A 20,926-nucleotide genomic window follows, 5' to 3' on the forward strand; every position below is an offset into this window, starting at 1 on the left:
CCTATAGACCAGGAGGATGCGGCTGAGTCCAGGTGTGATCCCTCCCATGCAAAGCAGAAGCTGTCTCAGCCAACACGCTCTGCGCCTCAGTCTCTGTGCGAAACCTGGAAAGTACAAACCGACCGCTATCCCTGGGAAGAGCCGGCTCCCAGGGAACCTCCTGAGGATGGTGGTTGGCACCACCACCCTGATTTCACGGCCTTGCCCCTCTCTTCTTTGTTTCTACTTGTGATCCCCACCTCACAGGAGATGGCTTGATTTGATCCTGGAAAAAAACAGCATTTGGGTCAGTCTTTGAAGCCTCCCCAACATCAGGCGCCATCTTTGGGCTCTGTTGAAACCCTGGAGCACAGGGGCTAGACAGAAGGGGCAGTGGCCACAGGTCCAAAATGGAGCCCAATGCCACGGTCCCTTCCTTTTGCTTGGACTCCGCCGCACTGAAGATCAGTATCAGCGCCATCCTCACAGTTCTCATTCTCATCACTGTGGCTGGCAACGTGGTGGTCTGCCTGGCCGTGGGCTTGACCCGCCGGCTACGCAGCCTGACCAACTGCTTCATTGTGTCTCTGGCGGCCACCGACCTGCTGCTTGGCCTCCTGGTGCTGCCCTTCTCTGCCGTCCACCAGCTGTCCTGCAGGTGGGACTTCGGAAGGGTCTTCTGCAGCATCTACACCAGCCTGGACGTGATGCTGTGCACAGCCTCCATCCTCAACCTCTTCATGATCAGCCTGGACCGCTACTGTGCCATCACAGACCCACTGCGCTACCCCGTGCTGGTCACCCCTGGGCGAGTTGCCATTTCTCTGGTCTTCATCTGGGTAATCTCTGTCACCCTGTCCTTCCTGTCCATTCACCTGGGCTGGAACAGCAGGAATGAGACCAGCCACGATGCCACACCCAAGTGCAAAGTGCAGGTCAATGAGGTGTATGGCCTGGTGGACGGGCTGGTCACCTTCTACCTGCCCTTGCTGATCATGTGCATCACCTACTACCGCATCTTCAAGATTGCGCGCGAGCAGGCCAAGAGAATCAACCACATGGGCTCTTGGAAGGCAGCCACCATCCGAGAACACAAGGCCACGGTGGCACTGGCTGCTGTGATGGGGGCCTTCATCATCTGCTGGTTCCCCTACTTCACCGTGTTCGTGTACCGTGGGCTCAGAGGGGATGACGCTGTCAATGAGGTGTTTGAAGCCATCGTTCTGTGGCTGGGCTATGCCAACTCGGCCCTGAACCCCATCCTGTATGCAGCCCTGAACAGGGACTTCCGCACCGCCTACCAGCGGCTCTTCCACTGCAGGCTTTTGGGCCGCAGTTCCCGGGAAACTGCCTTGAGTTTGGGCAGCTCGCAACCGCGCAGAAGCCAAAACCGAGAGCCCAGGTGGCAGGAAGAAAAACCCTTGAAGCTCCGAGCGTGGAGTGGGGCAGAGGCCACAGCCTCCCAGGGAGCCACAGACAGGTACCAGGGTCAGCTCTGGGGGGTAGAGGGTGTCTGGTGAGGTGTCTGTGGGTGAGCAGAGCCAGCTCAGACAAGAGTTCCTCAGGAGCTCCTGGCAAGCACTGCCTCTTTTAACTCTCCAGGGGCTCCCCAGGTAAGACATGTCACCTCCATTAAAAAGATCCCATAAGCTGCGTGTGGTGGCACATGCTTATAATCCCAGCATTTGGGAGGCTGAGACCAGAGAATCACGGTTTGCAGACAGCCTCAGCTACTACTTAGTGAAGTCTTCTGCAACTTAGTGAGACCCTGTTTCAAAATAAAGAATAAAAAATAGGGCAGGGGGTGTAGCTCGGAGGTTGAATGCCCCTGGGTTCCATCCCCAGACCTGAAAAAAAAAAAATCTCATAAAGATCTCAGGGAGCTTGTCAAGGGCACTCAGCTGGGATCTGGACAGAAGCTCCTGATTCCAGGACTCCCAGGTCCTTTGTCATCAATCAGGATACCCAAGTTTGAAGCCCAGCTCTGCCACTTAGGAGTCATGAGCGTGCATTAACGTTGCATTCAAATCTCCATGCCCTGACCCACCACCCGGTGCAACTGTTGTAGGGTCAAATGAGAAATTCCGCTTAGCATTTATTGAGCACCTACTATGCAACAGCTTGTACCATGGGGGTGCTCAACTAGTCAAAGACAGAGGAGAGCAGGATTAGTGAAGTGAGGCCTAATAAGTCAGAGAGTGTAGACCTCAGCGAAGGATTCAAGGGTTAGACAAAAGGGCGGGGGTGACCTAAGCAGGGCTGTGCTTTGGAAGTGGGCTCAGGTCACCCCCGTGATGTGGCCACATCCGGCAAGCCTGCAGACAGGAGGCAGGACACTGGTGCATGTGAGGGGAAAGAGGAGACAACAGCGTAGAAGAGTGGCAGCTTGCAGGGGGATCCTGTCAGAATGAGATGTGATATCTGGTGCCAAGGCTGATGCAGGGTGTTCAGGGAAACCACAGCCCGGGCTCCAGGGACACTCAGAAGCTCTTGGCCGGCCGTGAAGAGAAGTAAACGATGCAGCGTCCCTAGAAAGCCCGACACCTAGGGCCGCCCAGTGAGTGCTGTTTTCCTTTCTCTCCCACAGACTGTGTTTTTTCCCCTGAGTTCTGGGCTGTGGGACTCATTCATCCATCCATCCGTCCATCCATCCATCCATTTACTCTTTTATTGGTCCATTTGCAAACCCCTGTCAGAGTCTCGCCACATGCCAGGAACCTTGCTGCGTGCCGGGATGAGGTAGGAATGATGTTTTGCAGGCAGATTGTAAGGAGTTTTGAGATGTGAGCAGCAAGGCTCGGTTCTCAGCTCTGCCCTGGCCTCCTCTGCACACAGGGCGTAGGAGCTCCCCAAGGGCACGTGCTAGAGCGCGGCCTGCTCTGCTCACCCTGGAGCTCCCCGAGGCCACTGGAGCTTAGGACAGTGTCAGGCGCTGTGGTCCCTCAGCAGGGTACAAGTCCACTCTCAGGTACTGAGCACCACACTTAAGATGTGTGCAGTCCCACATGCCGGGCTCTGAGCTCTGACAGACAGCTGTGGCCTCAGAGACCCTGGGCCTCATATCCCTGGATCCTTGTGCCCACCTCTCTCTCACTGCCATTCTCTGCTGGAGCAAGCTTTGTCTTGTGGCAGACTCCTCCCTGGCCTCCGGGCCTCTGCGTCTAGACTCTTCTCAAAGCCTTCCCTGAGACCACCAACATGCACATCTGGAGACCTCCACATCCCCTCCCAGGTGTGATGCCCACCTGGCCGCATCCTTCATTCAGGAGGCAGCCCTGAGAGCAGAGCTCAGTTAGGTTACAATGGCAACGGAGAAAGAGAAAGAAGAACCAGGGTTATGAACTAGATGGAGGAGGGCAGGCACTTTGCAGCTTGTCCCCATTTGACTAGCCTTTACCCAAGCCTTAAGGAAGTATGTTCATGCAATAAGCACTCAACAAGAATGGTCAGCACTCATTAGGCACCCACTGTTTGCCACTGGTACACATTGGACATGGCTTCTGCGTATTAGTCTTCACCCAGGGCAAAGGTGCAAGGGGTGATGGTGCCAGTCTCTGTCCCTGCCCACCCCGCTGCTCTGGCCACCTGTAGCTGCTCAGGGCCCAGTTACAGAGCGGATGGGTACTGGCTCAGAACAGATGGTGCCAAAGCTTGACATGGATGCTCAGTTTCCCCAGCGAAGGGGAATAGCGTGCATTCCTGGGAGCTCGTCCCAGAGACCAGCCCTCAGAACAGAGTGGAGCCTTTAGATGTGAACAACAAGCCCCAGGGGGAAGCTGGGCCCTTGCAACGGGGGCCTAAGTTCATTCTCAGCATAACCTTTCAGCTAGGGATCTGTTTAAGCTCCACTTTGTAGATGAAAACTGCAGCTCAGAGAAGTAAATTGTCCTAAGGGGCACAAGCTGGAAGCACCCTCAGGAATAGCACTGGCTACCGAGTGTGCTGAGTGCCAGGCATGGCAGGCAGGAGCCTCCACGGTCTCTTCTGGGTGGGGGGGGGGCTGGACATGGAGAACCATGGCCAGGTGAGAGGCGGTGGCCACCTGACTGACACATGGCACAGTGCCAGGAGTGAGCGCCGGCTCCCATGGACTCAGTGGCTGTTCTCCTAGCCCCTGGGAACCATGGGCACAAGCGCTGGGCAGAGAAGGACTGGGAGCCAGTTGGGGAGTCAAGGTTAAGGGCTTGAGCATTGCAGGAAGCCGAGTAGCAAGAGTCTGGTTTCTCCAGTGAGGCTGCCAATGTGACGGACCTCGATAAGGTTGGCTCCGCTGGCCACTGGCTGATAGCTGCTCCCTGTCTGGGGTTAAGAGCCAGCGCCAACCCAGAACCTTATCGCTGCCCCCTTGGGCCATCTACCTGAGCCAAGAATTCTGAGGGGGAGGATCTAACCTGCCCTGGGCGGGTGGGGCTTGGTCAGCGGAAGGGGGACCCCAGGAGACAGGGCCAAGCAGGCTGAGCCTCTGCTCCCTGTAGCCACCCAGCAGACCACTCCCCAGCCTGAGGCTGTCTGCTCCTTCCTCCCTGCACCTTTCTGATGCCTTCCCTGGCCCCTAGGATCCAGCTGCCCCCCATGGCTCACGGTGAACTCTCGAATCTCTGCCTGTCACCCCAATCAGTAGCAGCCACTGCAGCCTATATCCTTTTCTGGGTGCTGGAACAAATCACCACCAAGTTTTGGGATAAAGCAACACACTTTACTCTCCTATAGGCCAGGAAGTCAGAAGTCTGAAATCAAGGTGTGAGCACAGCTAGCCCTGTCATTCTTTCTTTCTCTTCTTTTCTTTCTTTCTTTTTCTTTCTTTCTTTTTTTTTTTTTTTTTTTGTCCTTACTGTTTCTGACTTTCACCTCCTACTGTGTCCACAGCCACTCCTGCCCCAGCCACCGCACTTTTCATTCCAGGTTTTCTTCCTATCTCCTCTTCTGTAGCCTGATTGCCTGATTGCCTTCCACCCAATCGGATAACCATTGAGCCCACTGGATAACCCAGAGTGAACTGCCCATATCATATCTCTTAACTCAGTCACATCTGCATATCCCCTTTTGCCACATAAGTAATTGTTCTCAGGTGATTGGCATGTAAGCCTGCTTGGGAGTCCTGGGAATCCTTCTGTCTTCTCCTGATACTGAGGACTGAACACAGGGCTGTTCTACCAGCCTTTTTTCTTTTTCCCTTTTTTTTTTTTTTTTTTTTTTTGGTGGTACTGTGGTTGGAACCCAGGGGCATTCTACCTCCAAGGTACACACACACCCAGCCCAATTTTATTCTTTATTTTGAAACAGGGCCTCACTAAGTTACAGAGGGCCTCACAAGTTGCTGAGACTGGCTGCAAACCTGCTATCTTCCTGTCTCAGTCTCCCAAGTACTGGGATTACAAGCTTGTGCCACCATGCCCGGCTCTACCAGCCTTTTTTATTTTGTGTCAGGGGCCTGCTAAGTGATCCTCCTGCCTCAACCTCCCTAGTAGCTGGGAATATAGGTACCCACAATTGCACCTGGCCAGGGTCTGTTATTTAGTTTCTCATACATTCCAACTTGCACCTGGCATTAGAGGCCCTTCAGGAAGAGTTTTTACTCAGGTAGGGTTCCTGACCGCCTTCTGCTCCATTTCCTGCCAGCAGCTCTGGGCCTGGCCCACCCTCCACCACTTTCTGCCCAGACAGCATTCACTCATTCACTTAGCATTCATTCATTCAAGAGTACTGTTTAGGGGAGAGCAATGAATGAGGCTGTCCTCTCCTGGAGGAGCATGGTTCTCAGCCTGTGTCCCTGGGCAGGTGTCAGTCCCCCACTTCAGATGTGGCTGAGCTCAGATCACAGCCCAAACCAGAATGACCTCAAAGCCTGGGCTCCTGCCTCACTGAAATGCTGCCTGGACTTGACCTTGGCCCTGCTTTTGACCAACGCCTTAGCACTTATCCAGTAGAAAGGGAAACCGAGGCACAGGGAGGCAAGGGACCTGTCTGTAGTGCCAACCAAGCTAAGGAGCGGCTGGACCCCTGCCCGGTACCCCATAATCTCCCAAGGCCAGAGATAAGATTCCTAAACACCAAGCCTATCAGCGGCCCCTCCCCCACCACTTCCTCATTCCTGCTGGTCCTATGCTCTTGCCCTATGGGCTTGGACACGCCCAGGCTCCAGACACAGGGGGGCTGGGCTCTGAGCAGGAGCCCCGCTGCCAGGTTAGACCCAGCGTCCTAACCTGCCCCTCCAATCTGCCATCCTTCCAAGCTCTGCAGCCAGAGGACCTTTCTAAAAGTACCTGGATTATGCTCCGTCTCTTCTATTGCTCCTGGAATAAAATACAAAGTCCAAATCCAGGCTCCTCATACCCAGCTCCCACCCTGGCCCTAACTCCTCTGGTCCCACACACTGTCGCCCCATCTGGCCTTCCCTCTTGACACATCAATTCCTTTAATGTTTTCTCCCCCTGGAGGGCAAGGTGTGGGGCTCTGCTTCTCACTGCTGATGTCTGACACCTTGTACAGGGCTCAGCACAGAGCTGGCCCCGGGCAATTGTGGAATGGATAGGCGAAAGCACAGACCCTGGGTCCTAGGAGAACTGACTCAAGCTCCCCCACTGTAGAGATCTAGAAACAAGACTCAAAGAGAAAAGTTCCAGGAAGCTAGGAAGAGGTCAGAGGTGACCTTCCCTTTTCCAGGAGGGCACAGAGGGCCTTTCCCTGGCCCTGAGCTCTGCAGCTTTGTGGCAGCTTCAGGGCCAGCTCAGACTCCTGGTGCCTCAGGGTAGGGATTACTCAGTCTCTCCCCAGCTCAGCTACATCCTCCTTTAGAAATGTAAAACCACCCAAGCCGAAAGCATAAAAAGTGAGCTTCCAGCCTGGCAAGGTAACACACACCTATAATCCTAGTACTCAGGAAACTGAGGCAGGAGGATTGCAAGTTCAAGGTCAGCCTGGGCAACTTAATATGACCCTGTCTCAAAATTTAAAAATAAGAAGGGCTGAGGAGGTAGCTCAATGGCATAGTGCCCTGTGTTCAACCCTCACTATCAGGGGAAGAAAAGGTGATCTTTGGAGTGGCATCAGGAGTCATCCACAGCCTGTTCGTGTTTTCGGGTCACCATGAAATGTATGGTTTGGGCAGATGTTGAGGCCCAAGGGATGGGAGGAGAGGGGGCAGCAGTGCCCGCTGCTCCAAGTCTAGTCTGGGGGAGACCAGGCTACACCATCCACAGACCTATGGAGCCCAGTCTGATGCATGTACTTTCCCCAAAGAAAGTTTCCAAAAGGCCTAAATCTGTCACCCTCTTCAGCAGCCCAAACATGTTTACTTACATAATCCAGCTTTCTAAACCAGTCGAACTTTTTGGCACTAGTCTAACTTTGTGACACATTGACTTTTTGCATTTCTGAATGGCTTTTACAAGTGCTTTTGACAAATGTGCCCTGAATAGCACCCTGCTCCCCCCAGATTAAAAAAAAAAAAAAGGGATGGAGCTGCCCCCACCCCTGGTATCACTGGCTGCCTCCAGTGGCCGGTCTTCTCTACCTTTCATATCTAGCTGTCCACTGGCAGAGCATTCTCTCCGGGAGGTTAGGGACCTGGGGTATGGTCATGGTCCCTCCATTACTGATTGGATAGCATTAAGGAAATCACTCGATGGTCTGAGGGGCAGTGTCCTAACCTGAACCTGTCATAAAACAATAATTATCTGACTTCACAGAGCTGTAAGAGTAAGAGGAAAGAGTGTCGGCACTCAGCATGATTACTGGCATGTGGCAGGCACTTTAACAAATGTGGATTTCTGCTCTTTATCATCCATTTCTTCCTCTCCTGTCTTTCCTTCCCTCCCTCTCTTCCTTCCTTTTCTTCATGGAACAACAGTTCACGTACCATAAAATCCACCCATTTACAGTGAATAACCTAGTGGTTTCTGATATATTAAGAGTTGTGCAAGCCGAGCATGGTGGCACACGCTTGTAATCCCAGCATTCGGGAAGCTGAGACCTGGAGGATCGCGGTTCGCGGACAGCCTCAGCTAATTAGTGAGGCCCTTTGCAACTCAGTGAGACCCAGTTTCAAAATAAAGAATAAAAAAAATAGGGCAGGGGGTGTAGCTTGGAGGTCGAATGCCCCTGGGTTCCATCCCTAGACCCGCAAAAAAAAATAAATAAATAAAAGAGTTGTGCAGCCATCATTATACTCAATTTTGGAACACTGTCACCTACCAAAAGGAAACCACATACCCTTTAGCTGTCACCTCCCAATTCCCGCTTTCCACACACTGTGTGCATGTGCGCGCATACACACACACACGCACGCACGCACGCACGCACGCACACACACACGCAGCCAGCCACTGAGCTACTCCCTGTCTCTGTGGAGTTACCCGTTCTGCTTAACACGTGGTCTTCTGTGCTCAGCTTCTCTCTCAGGTCTCAGGATGTTTCCAGATCCTATCTTCATTGCCTGCCTTCCCCCTTTGTTTCTTTCTTCTAATCTTTTTTTTTTTTTTTTTTTTTTTTGCATTTTCTCTCCTCCCTTCCTCCTGCAAGGTCCCACTCCTCTTCACCAAGTGCTTGGGCTTTATGGCTGCCTTGAGTGGGGAATTCCACGTACGACTCGGGTGGCCCCATCCCTCCCTCTGTCCCAGGAGGGCCCTCCCGCACAGCTGCCCAGCAGAGCAGACAGCCACCGCAGAAGTTAACGCATGCATCTTCTGTCTCTTCAGAGAGCTTGGGGAGTGAGGCCCCTCCTGCCCCAGAGGAAGTCAGGGAAAGGCGCACAGGAAGAGAGGAGGTGGGACCCTTCTCAGCCTCAAAAGTCAAGGAGAACACACCACGGCCCCAGGAGGCACTGCACAGGTAGAGCACTTCTGTTCACAGGATCGGGAAGGGCTTGAGGCCAGCTGGAGGCCTGGGCTTGGCCTGGGTGGTCCCTCTTGCTCCAGAGTGCCCTTCTCCAGTCCAAAGCTCCTGCCCAGGGCAGGCGCCCCCTCTAGAGGCTGGGGTGGGAGGGAAGGGAAACCTCACCTGTAGGGCCACCTCGGGGACCTGTGCACCCTGCAGAAAAAGAAGCATGTCCAGGGGAACAGATGAGCCCCTGCCCCCAACCCACCACAGAGCGAGCAAAAGGAGGGCCAGATTGTAGCCCCCACTTCCTTCACTGGTGCCTCTGTGCAGAGTAGAGCCAGTGCTGTCATATTTGGGGGAGGCTTTCTACAAAGAACCAGGGAGCAAATACGTTGCACTTTGTGACCCATACAGTCTCCGGTGAGACTAAGCCACATGCTACCAGAAGACTTTTCTGTGAATAACCTACTGTAAATATACAATGGTGATCCCTATGGGGCTGAAAACTTTCTACTGACTGGTATTTTTTACTGTACATTTTCTATATTTAGACAAATACCATCATGGTACAGTTGCCTGTGGTATTCAGTACAGTAACATGCTTACAAGTTTGTAGCTTGGGAGCGGATGGGAGGTCCACGCAGCCTAGGCGTGTAGTGTAGCGGGGTTGTGTCAGTGCTCGCTATGATGTGGGTACCACACCAGCATCTCTCAGTGATGCATTTCTCAGAAGGTGTCCCTGTCATTCAATGACACAAAGCTATACTTGGCTCCATTGTCAGAACACAAAACTGTCCCTGGACAAACACATAAATGAATGAGAGTGGCTGTGCTCTGATAAAACCTTAGACACTAAAATTTGAGTTCCCTAACATTTTCATGGCTCGTGAAATGTTATTCTCTTTTCAATATATAAACTTTTCAATAAACAGGTGGTGGGCTGATTTTTGTGGGTTATCATCTGCCAACTCTGGTTGAGGGAAAAGAAATGGGTACCAATTCTGGCCACTGGCTTTGTGACCTTAGGTAGGTAACCTGCTGTCCCTGAGCCTCAGTTTGCTCCTTTGAAAAATAAGGATAGGAATGCCTCCCTGGAAAGACTATGATGATCCTTAACACCGAGTGATGCAAAGCGCCCGGTGCAGGGCAAATGCTTAGTAAATGGTAGCTCTGACTATTTTTTCCCATGACCTCTTTGCAAAGAGGCAGCTGAAAAGTTCGGGCTGGCTTTGTGGATTCACATCTCAGCTGTGCTTTTCAGTTATTCCCGTCCGGCCCTGCCCCTGAGACGCTTGTCCCTCATTTGAAAACAGGGGACTTGGATTGGTTTCAAGGGACCATTCCAGCCCAAACTATATATAAATGCTTAACAAGGGAGATAAATTATGCCCACACCCCCAACTGTGTGTGTGTCAAAGATCTCTGGCAAGGGCCGTGAGAGGCATGCTTTTTATACTAATGAGTCTCTCTGAGTGTGGAGGCGAATCCATTAAAATGTGTCCTTGTCACAACCTGAGTTGCAGGCACTGGAGCCAGGGACAAGCCAGGAACAGGCGACTCTGCAAGGAGCCCCATCCATGGGGCCGGGGGACCGGGGCTCCTCATGCCTTTCTTACTTTGGAGGGGTATCTGGCTGTGTAGACTCCAGAATCCCTCTATGAATTCTAATTTCCTCATCTGCAAAACAGAACTGGAAATTCTGACAGCTGTCCCTGCCAATAAAGAAACAGCAGTGAGGGGCTGGGAGTGTAGCTCAGTGGTAGAGTGCTTGCCCAACATGGTCCAAGTCCTGGGTTCCATCCCCAGCACCGAATAAAGAAAGGGAGAAAGGGACAGAGGAAGAAAGAAAAAGTTATGATAAGAAACAAATAGAAAATAAATTTAAAAAACAATAGCGGTGAGTGACAGGGTTCCTGGCCTTGGGGTGCCGCTGACGTCATTGTATGGGTTTTGCCGTGCTAAGAAACTCTATGGCAAACATCCTCATGCAGAGAACATTCAGATGTCTTTCAGAGTATTTCCCAGTACCTGAATTTCTGGGAACAGAGTTACTGGCCAGAGTTACTGGCCAGAGTTACCGGCTGCATGGGCCTCCCGGGTGGCCACATCTGAAGGGAGCACTTCCTTGAAGGCACACAGCCATGGGGCACTGGAAGTTCATTGGGCAGAAGCTGGCTAGGGCAGAGAGACCACAAGAGAGAGAAAAAGAGGCACTGGCTTTGAGATGGACAGGGAAAGGGAAGAGACGAAGGAGCAGAGGAGGAGCCATGCACCAGGGGCGGGGGGGGGGGACGTTGCCCCTCACACAAACCCTGAACCTTGATGCAGGCAGGCCTCCCTGCCTCAGTTTCCCCATTTATGTAATGGGCATGGCCCTTTGCCTAATTCTGGGGCCAGGGGGTTTTGGGTGATGGGAATGGACGTTAGGAATTGCTCTATATACCTTGGGCTCTTTTTCCATAAGTTCCCACTGGCATGGGTGGGTGGGGCTTAGGGATTTCCTTTCAGTTAAAAAAAAAATCATTTTTAGGAGAGGCTTGTCCCAGCCAGGCAGTCTGGAACGGTGGTTATCAGGGTGTGCGCACAGGCCAGGCCTGGGGAGATGTAAGCCTGCCCGTAACTCCAGAGGGAACGGGATTTGGACCTGCTGAGCTCGGCCCTGTGCGGGAGTCTCTGCTGTGCGGCTGGGCCGGCCAGAGCCCAGGCAGGCTGCCCCGTTCTCCTGGTTTGCTGCGAATCCCTGAGGAAATGGACACAGCTCACTGTGCCTTGATTCCTCAGCCGTTAGAGATAATATAATAAGCATCTCACACGTGACTGTTGCGATGGTTAAGTGATATGTGGATGTTAGGGCTGAACCCTGAGCATACCTCACTTCATTGTTCAGCAACAGCATCAGAAGCAGGAAGTGGTAGCCATGGAGGCAGGCGGGCTGGGCAGGAAGCAGGGCTCCCCAGGCCTCCCTCAGTCTTCTCCGAGCTGCACACCCAAGGTGCTGTAACATACCCACACCAGTTTCCTCGCTGTGTGATCTTGAGCAAGTTCCCAGCTTCTCCGGGCCTTCATTTCCTTCTCATTCAAGTGAGGAGACTGGTGATCCTGCTCAGATCCTCTTCACCCGTCTCCTATTGGCTCTTGGTACCTTTCTATCAAACGTATCCAGTCTGCCCCACAGGAGGCAGCCGCCACCATGGGGGGGATGGGTGTTTTGAAGTAAGACGGGGGAGCTCACATTTGAGCTTTGCTACCGAGTGGGCTGGGGGTCTCTTTCCCCATCTGGAGCCTCAGTCCCGTGGTCTTTGAAATACACACACTTGACTTGCAGTACAGGGCGATAGTTAAAGGATGCAGAGCACTCGACTTGGGGCCTCAGGACCTGCTACTTCTTGCTGATCATTTATTCATTCACCAGCATAGTTCTCTGGGGCCTGGGAGAGTACCGGCCAACTGCCCCTCGCCATCAGCTCCTGGTTTGGTCCCAGGCTACGACACACAGGTATTTAGGAATCTGTGTGCTGGGAAATTCCTTACAAAATCATCCATTATCTATTTCCCTTTTTACAGGGGGAAAAAAAACATAAAGGAATTAATGATTTCTGACTATTTTCTGTTGGTGTCAGATAAATCCCAAGCAGTTGTAAGGATGCCCGTCTTCATTGTATTTTATATATTTATCTGCACAAATATGAACCTGGGGAATCTGCCAAACACTTGCAGGAAGTCTTTGCCTGACTTTCTCGCAGCACCTTGCTCTTGGTGCTTGCTGCTGAAGGACAGAAAGCCAGCCCATGGTGTGGACTTGTAACAGGGGCATCCCTGCCCATCATACCTGCCCCACACCCCACTTCTTCAAAGCTGACCCTGGTGGCAGGCAAACCCTCTGTGTTTACTCCAGAATAACGAGAGGGCCATGAAAACGTTCACTCGTGAGCAGAGGGCCCAGGTTTGTTTATTTCAACACACTGGGCAATACTGTTTTATGGCAGAAAACAAAAGGATATGCAGAGAACACTGGTCTCTGGGTATCTCAGTGTCATGACATATCTGCTTCATAAGTTATTTTAAAATAATCCAGAATAGCCGGGCATGGTGGCACATGCTTGTAATCCCAGCATTTGGGAGGCTGAGACAGGAGGCTTACACAGGTTTGAAACCAGCCTCAGCTACTCAGTGAGGCCCTCTGCAACTCAGTGAGACCTTGTTTCAAAATAAAGAATAAGAAAAAAAGGGCTGGGGATGTCACTCGGAGGTAGAATGCCCCTGAGTTCCATCCTCAGTACCGCAAAAAAAAAAAAAATAATAATAATAATAATTAATTAATTAATTAAAAAAAATAAAACCCAGAATGAGGTGTGACCTGGAATTGAAGGCCACCCTGGGTTTCAGTGAAAATTTAAGGATGAGAACAAACTCCAGTAGGTGGTGGTACCTAGGGTCACAGTCATCCACTGCCCTGTCTCACCTCCCCACTTCTGTTTCCTCAAAAAGGAGAGAGGATCTCCTGGTGACCCAGTTCCCAGGGTGTAGTGAAACTCTGGGTCTGGTGGCCCTTCCTGTGTGGCTGGGGCCAAGGGGAGCAGGGATCAGCCCAGAGCCGGGGCTCACAGTCCCTCAGCTGTCATCTTTTGGTGACCCTTGGGGAACAAAGCACCTAATGGCTGTACCAATGGCAGGAAAGGAAAGGAGAGGGAGAGGAGAATTCCTTGGGATTTCACAAGATTTCATTTCTCCCATTTCATCTGGGGCCTCCAACAGCCTCCCTCCAGACTTGCCCCTGCTCTGCACATGAGGGGAGGGGCTAGGAAAGCAGATGAGTTGTCTGAGACCGACAGCAGAGGAATGAGGGTCGATCAAGCAGAACACAGGACTCCTGGCTCCAACTCTCACACTTTCCCTGAACACTCTAACACCAACACGGCACTGCCACCCAGACGTTGGGGGGAAATAACAAATTCCTCTCCAAGGTGGTCTCTTCCCCATTCCTGCACGTGAGGTCCCTCCAGATGAGGAGGTAGATGCAGAAAGGAAGCAAGCACAGAAGTTGGGGCTGCTAGAGTCAGCCAGGGGAAGCGCTTCTGCTCCTGCCTGCCATGAACTGGAGACATCAGGAGAATCATTATCTGAACGAGAGGTAACCAGGGTTCTCATTCACTTATTCACACATGGGAATGCCTACTCTGAACTTGAACAGTAGGTAGAACGTAAAAGATGCAGAACTTGCCCTTATGACGCTCCCGATTTTGTCTAGGAGTTAAAGACTGTGAGCAAATCCAGAAAGGAGGAGCTTTGGCAGAGGGACAGTGCATGATAGGAGGGAATCGGGATCCTGAGGAGCCCGCAAGATGGGGATGACGCACACATGAAGGCACAGGTGCAAGAATCAGCAGGAGAGGGAGGCCCGGGCGGCTCTGCCCCATGGTGTGTACTATAATCGTGGAGGGTAAGGGGAAAGAGCACAGGTATTCATTATCTGAGGGTGCTAAAATTAACTTATTTTCACAGACTGCGAAAGTGTGATTCAGAAAGGACCTGAGCAAGCTTTCTCAGAGTAGCATTGACACCAGGTCCTGACCCCTGGTGGCTGATTGTATTATAACACCCTCAGAGGGAAATGAGATTCTGATTCAAAAATATCCATTCAGAAATATTACTAGTCTGAGCCAGGCACAGTGGTGCACACCTGTAATCCCAGTATGTGGAAAGCTGAGACAGGAGGATTTAAGGCTTAAGGCTAGCCTTGTCAACTTAGTGAGGCCATCCAGCTACAATTTAGTAAGTCCCTGTTTCAAAATAAAGAATTAAAAAACAGGCTAGGGTTATAGCTCAGAGGTAGGATGCCCCTGGGTTCAGTCCCCGTGCCACAAAACAAAACAAACAAAACAGAAAGATAATAAAGATAGAATAAAAATTAGCCATCCATAGATCAGTGAAGAAAAATCAATAGTCTTTGCATATTAAATTGAAGACAGGAATGGAGAGGGAAGTGAATGAGGAAAATAAAATAATATTGGATTTCTCATGATACACAAAAGTGAATTCCAGATAGGCTAGTAGATTATATATCAAAAACAAAAATATAATGCGCCGGGCGTGGTGGCACATGCTTGTAATCCCCGCGCTTGGGAGGCGGAGACAGGAGGATCGCAGGTTCAAAGCCAGCCGCGCTGGCTTAAGAGACCCTGTTTCCAAATAAAAATATAAAAAAATAGGTCTTGGAGTGTAGCCCGGAGGTAGAAGGGCTTCCGGAACAACAAGCCAAACCTCAAAAGAAAGAGATAATTTGACTATTAAAGTTAAGAAGTTTTGCTTTTCAAAAGACAAATTACTTATGATATACTGTCTTGAAAATATCACGTATGCACAGTAAAATGCCAGAACATAAAGATTAATAAAAAGAAAAAATAAACATTTCCATTTCTCTCCTTGGACATATCTTTTTGTTACATACTAATTCATTCATTAGGTATTTTTAATTGAAATACATTCACCATCCAAAGACACTCCATATAGATAAAGTAGCTTTCTCTATAAAAGATAAAGAGCAAACCAGGTGTGCTGGTGCACACTTATTTATAATCCCAGTATTTGGGAGGCTGAGGCAGGAGGATCATGGTTCTTGGACAGCCTCAGCCTCTTAAGGAGGCCCTTTGCAACTCAGTGAGACTCTGTTTCAAAATAAAAAATAAAAAATGGGTCTGAGGGTATAGCTCGGAGGTATAATGCCCCTGGGTTCCATCCCCAGTGCCAATAAATAAATAAATAAACAAATAAATAAAGCAAAAAACTGGATAGAGATTTGCAATGTAAATCAAAGTATTAGCAGTCAGATATATGTAAAGGACTCTGTATCAAGATATGGAGAGAGAGAAAAAGAAGAAAGACAGGAGAAAGAGAGAAAGAGAAGACAGGAAAGAGAAAGAGAGCGAGAGAGCGAGAGAGCGAGAGAGCGAGAGAGCGAGAGAGAGAGAGAGAGAGAGAGAGAGAGAGTGAGTGAGAGAGAGAGGGAACCTAAACAGGCATTTCAGAGAAAAGACAATGTGAACATCCAATGGAAATATAAACGACTTCAACCTCATTAGTAATAAGTAAAACAAATTTAAAGAAAACAATAGGATTCCATTTTGCACTCACCATATTGACAAAAGTTTTAGAAGTTTGATGAGACCAGATGTTGGTGAGGATATACGGATGGGATCCCCCGCCCTGCTGGAGGGAATGGATTGGTACTGCACCTTTGGAAAACTGTCTGCCCAAACCTACATCTATTCATGACTTAGTGAGCTAACTACAGGTATCTCCTTTGAGAAATTCTTATCATCAGGGGGCAGTTATAGGAGTGTCTGGAGCAGCATTTTTCATAGTAGCAAAAAGCTGAAAATGATCTGGATGGTCATCAAGAGGTAAATGGATAAACAAATTGAAATATATTCATATGATGAAATATTTTACAGCAGTAAAAATTAACTACGAGTGCCCCATCAACACAATTAAATCTCAAAAATAGGATGTTAAATAAGAATTAAAAGATATCATAGCCAGGCGTGGTGGCGCAAGCTTATAATCCCTGTGCTTGGGAGGCGGAGACAGGAGGATGGCACAGTTTCGAAGCCAGTTGTGCTGGTTTAAGAGACCCTATTTCCAAATTTAAAAAGTATAAAAAAAAATAGGTCTGGGAGTGTAGCCCGGAAATAGAAGGGTTTCCAGGAACCCCAGTACCACCAAAAAAAAAAAAAAAAAAAAATCATAAAACATGATTCCATTAGTATAAAAATGTAAAATCCAGGCAGAACAACACAGTATATTGTTTAGGATTACAGAACTATTTACTAAAACAAGTCAGGTATTGATAATGTTATAGTCTCCTTGGATGATTAATGTAGTTCTTTTTTTTTTTTTTTTTTTTTTGGTGGTACTGGGGTTCCTGGAAGCCCTTCTACCTCCGGGCTATACTCCCAGACCTATTTTTATATTTTTTTATTTTGGAAACAGGGTCTCCTAAGCCAGCACGCGCGGCTGGCTTTGAACCTGCGCAATCCTCCTGTCTCTGCCTCCCAAGCGTGGGGATTACAAGCATGCGCCACCACGCCCGGCTAATGTAGTTCATTTTAAAATATCTCATGACTGGATGCGCATGTAACATAAAGATGAGTTTATGTAGACGAATTTTTCTGAGATGTTTATTTTCTTCTTTGTGCCAATCTCTATGTCCTGACATTATACTATGAGCATGTGATATTCCCACAACAATTATCTTAAGTGATGTTTAAGCCCTTTAGAAGGAAAACATGGTTAATCCCCACCTGGAGGTGACTTTCCTTGGATGATTTTACAAATTTCAGCAGAGGTCACTTTCCCAAAGCCCTGGGCTCCATCTGGAATGCTGGTCCAAGGGCAGGTGCCTGTCTGCATGGTCACAGACACGCGGCACTCACATGGAGAGGGAGCTGGGCTCTGACGGGCCAGGGTATTACCTTGAACTCCAGGGGAAGCTGGGGCCACGCATGGTGTGCTGGAGCGTGCCCACATGTGCAGGGGAACCTGAGGTAGGCTGTGTCCTTGTTCACAAAGCTTGACACGCTCAGACCCAACACTTCCAACTGCCACGTGATAAGCTATAGAGGGAAGCAGTGTTCTTTCTGCCTCTGTGCCAGAGGAGAAGGAGCCAGAGTAGTCACAACTCATTCAATGCAAGGCACAATAACTGACACCTTGTCCCAGCCTTTCTCAGTTCAAACAAGCCATGCTATAGATGCTTGGGAATCCTTTTATTAAGATTTGGAGACAGAGCTGGGCATGGTGGCCCATACCTGTAAACCCACTACTTAAGAGGCTGAGAAAGGAGGATTGCAGGGTCAAGGCCAGTCTCAGTAATTAATTTAGTGAGACCTTGTTTAAAAACAAACAAACAAGAAAAACCACAGGAGCCGGGCATGTTGGCCCACTCTTGTAATCCCAGCATTTGGGAGGCTGAGACATGAGGATAGCGGTTTGTGGACACCCTCAGCTACTTATTGAGGCCCTCTGAAACTTAGACCCTGTTTCAAAATAAAAAATAAAAAACATGGGGCAGGGGGTGTAGCTCAGAGGTTGAATGCCCCTGGGTTCCATCCCCAGACCTGCCCCCCCCAAAAAAAAAATAGGACTGGGGGTGCACATCGGAGATAGAATGGCCGGTAAGAGATTAAAAAAAAAAAAGATTTGGAAGCAGGGCTGGGGTGTGGCTCAGTGGTCAGTGGTACAGCACTTGCCAAGCACACACGAGGCCTTGAGAGTGATCCCTAGCACTGAAAAAAAAAATTTATTTTTTTTTTGTGGTACTGGGGGTGGAATCCAGAGGCTTTCTACCTCCAGGCTATATTCCCAGACCTTTTTTATATTTTTATTTGGAAACAGGGTCTCACTAGGTTGCTGAGAGCCTCACTAAGTAGCTGAGGCTGGCTTCGAACCCGTGCGATCCTCCTGTCTCAGCCTCCCAAGGGCAGGGATTACAAGGGTGCGCCACCATGCCTGGCTTAAAAAAAATTTTTTTTTCAAGACTCAGGAATAGGAAACATTAACTGAGCTCCTACTATGACCCAGCTGTGTGTGGCATCCTTACTACATATTTTATAACACCAAATTATTTCAGGAATCGGGAAGATGGCTATTTGCCTCTATTTGAGACTCAGACCAAGGCACACAGCATGTTAGAAGCAGAGCTGGGATTTGAAAGCAAGTGTTCTGAATGTTCTTCCTGTGGGTTGATGGGAGGTGAGCCTGTTAGCATGAGCTGCTCTGGGAAGCAAAGAGAGCTCCCCCCCCCACCAGGTCTATCCCATCCACCCTTCCCAACGACCAGGTTTAAAAAGTAGCGAAGTAGACCAGCTACTTTCTGGCCCAGGGGTCTTTGCTCAGTGCCACTGCAGCCTGACCTGTGCTTGTGTCTCCTCAGGAAGCCACCAATGTCCTGCACCTCTTGCTCCAACAACCTCCTGAGCTGCTGCAAGAGCCTGTGGGGGCTGAGGTTTCTTCAGAGGCCCCCAGAAAGTCCCCCAGAGGAGCCATCGGGGGAGCTGCTGCCCGAGGAGGCCCAGACAGCACTATCCTGGGAGGTGGTGAAGGCCCTGCCCTCTGAGGCTGTGTAGACCCGGTCCTGATACTGAAGATGCTGCTCCTGGTCACTCAGATTAAATTTTGGGAGCCTCCAGAGCCACTGAGGACAAATCCTAGCCTGAGGCTGGGGCTCCCAGATTACACAGTGCAGTGCTGTGGTCCTCGGACCCAGGGCAGAACAGCACATTTTATGCTCAGCATTCCCAGACAGGTGCTCAGGACTCCTCTGGGCTGAACAGTCCATGGGTTCAAAGCTCACGTTGGTGCTGGCCCTAGGATTCTCAAGCAGAGCTGGTACATACAGGGACATGTGTACACGTGTGCCTAGGAGTGTGCATGTGGAAACATGCATGTCCTCTGAGCAGGCAAAGGGTGTTACTATAAAGCATTGGCCTCCCAATCCCTCAGAGAGGGAGAGAAAGGAAGGGAATTACTTTCCATAAACACCTACTGTATGCCAGGTGCCTCATCTGCATGAGCTGCCATAGTCTTTATAACATATGCTCAGGAAAAGGATTATCAGTCCAACCTGATAGAGATAGAAACTGAGGCTTAAAGAAGGCTCATCTAAGGCCACTCAGCTAGAAACTGTGTGCCTGGCACATAGGAAGCACTCAAAAAGAATTTTTTGGATGGAGGATGGAGGATGGATGGATGGATGGATGGATGGATGGATGGATGGATGGATGGATGATGCATGGGTGGGTGATGGATTGAAGATGGATGGATAGATGGAAGATAGATTGAGAGTAGATACATAGATGGATGAAAAGCCAGGTCTAATGCTCATACAATTGACACTACGTTATGCTGCCTCTCAGAAGAGAGGTCGAGATATGTTCTCAACTCAGTCTACCCTCCTTCTAGCAAGACTTAGACCCCCATAGCCTTGGGATCCCTCCATGCTAAGGCATGATCCTCTCTGGTGCTTGGCATCAATAGGAAGTGCTGTGTACTTGTGGGGGGAAAGTGGGTTTGTCCTGGCTTTAGGGCAGGATGGGAGGCTGGAGGAATGCAAATGTGAATGGGGGCATTGACCCAGTGGCACCTCTGCTAGCTGTATGACCTTGGCCCATTACCTGACCCCTCTGGGCAGCTCTCGTCTCCTTTGTTCCAGTGACTAAGCTCTTGTTCCTCATTTACATGATTGTTGAAGAGACCCAAGGATGTAGGAATGGGGAGAACCCCAGAGAGGTGAGGGTGTTGATGGAATTCCCTGCCCCATGCCTTCTCAGCAGCAGCACCTCTCTTTTTAAGGAGACCCTGTCTCCCAGACACCTAATCTTGCCTTGGTTTCCAAGACCCTCTCCTGACTTTCTCCTCCCTGCCCACCTACAACTCTTCAATCCTTTGCAACTCAGCACCCTCTACTGAGCTGTCAGGTGTGTTCTTCAGGGCTCAGTCCTGAGCCTTCTCTTCTCACTGCCTCTGTGACCTCATCTACCCCCTCTATGGCCTCATCTGCACCCATGACTTCAGTTCTGAGGCACAATGGGATTAATCACTGGTTTATAGCTGTAGGGCAGGCTCCACAGGGAAGCTGTAGACCCACCTCTGCCTACACAACATCTCCACCTGGACATCTCCAAGACACCTTACTGGCAGTGTATCCATAACTACACTCTCAACCTTATCTCAATGCCTGCTCCTTTCCCAGGGTTCCCCTTCTCAGGAAGAAAGCCCCACTATGTGCTTCCAAGACTGAGGGGCAACCTCAACATCTCCCATAGCCCTGCAAAGGTCAACTCTCTTGTGTCCTAGAGCCCACGTGTATGTGCCATCTGAATGATTCTCTCACCTGCCCTGTTTTCACTCAATATACTACCACGATCTCCATGAGGATAATTGGAACAGCTTCTGACATTTCTTCTCCACATTCCCCACTCTCCTTCCTCTGACAACTCTCCCCACCTGACAATCACGGTGGACGGTGCAAAACACAAACCTGATTTTATCACACAAGAGATCAATCATCCTCAGCATGGCCTACAGGACCTGTATGATTGGAGAAATACTATTTACCCCTGCATTAAGCCCT

General features: G+C 50.0%; 1 protein-coding gene across 1 annotated transcript; it reads left to right on the forward strand.

Annotated features, from left to right (window-relative positions):
- Positions 1–389: 389 nt before the first annotated feature.
- HRH2 (histamine receptor H2) lies at positions 390–18,920 on the forward strand (the record flags this gene model as incomplete). The annotated part of the gene is made up of 2 exons (XM_080698639.1): positions 390–1,459; positions 18,728–18,920. 2 exons carry the CDS (start codon positions 390–392, stop codon positions 18,918–18,920), a joined length of 1,263 nt encoding a protein of 420 aa, XP_080554765.1.
- Between the last annotated feature and the right edge of the window lie 2,006 nt (positions 18,921–20,926).

This window comes from Muscardinus avellanarius (genome assembly GCF_963383645.1).
Source record: "Muscardinus avellanarius genome assembly, chromosome: 7".
Lineage (NCBI taxonomy): Eukaryota > Metazoa > Chordata > Mammalia > Rodentia > Gliridae > Muscardinus > Muscardinus avellanarius.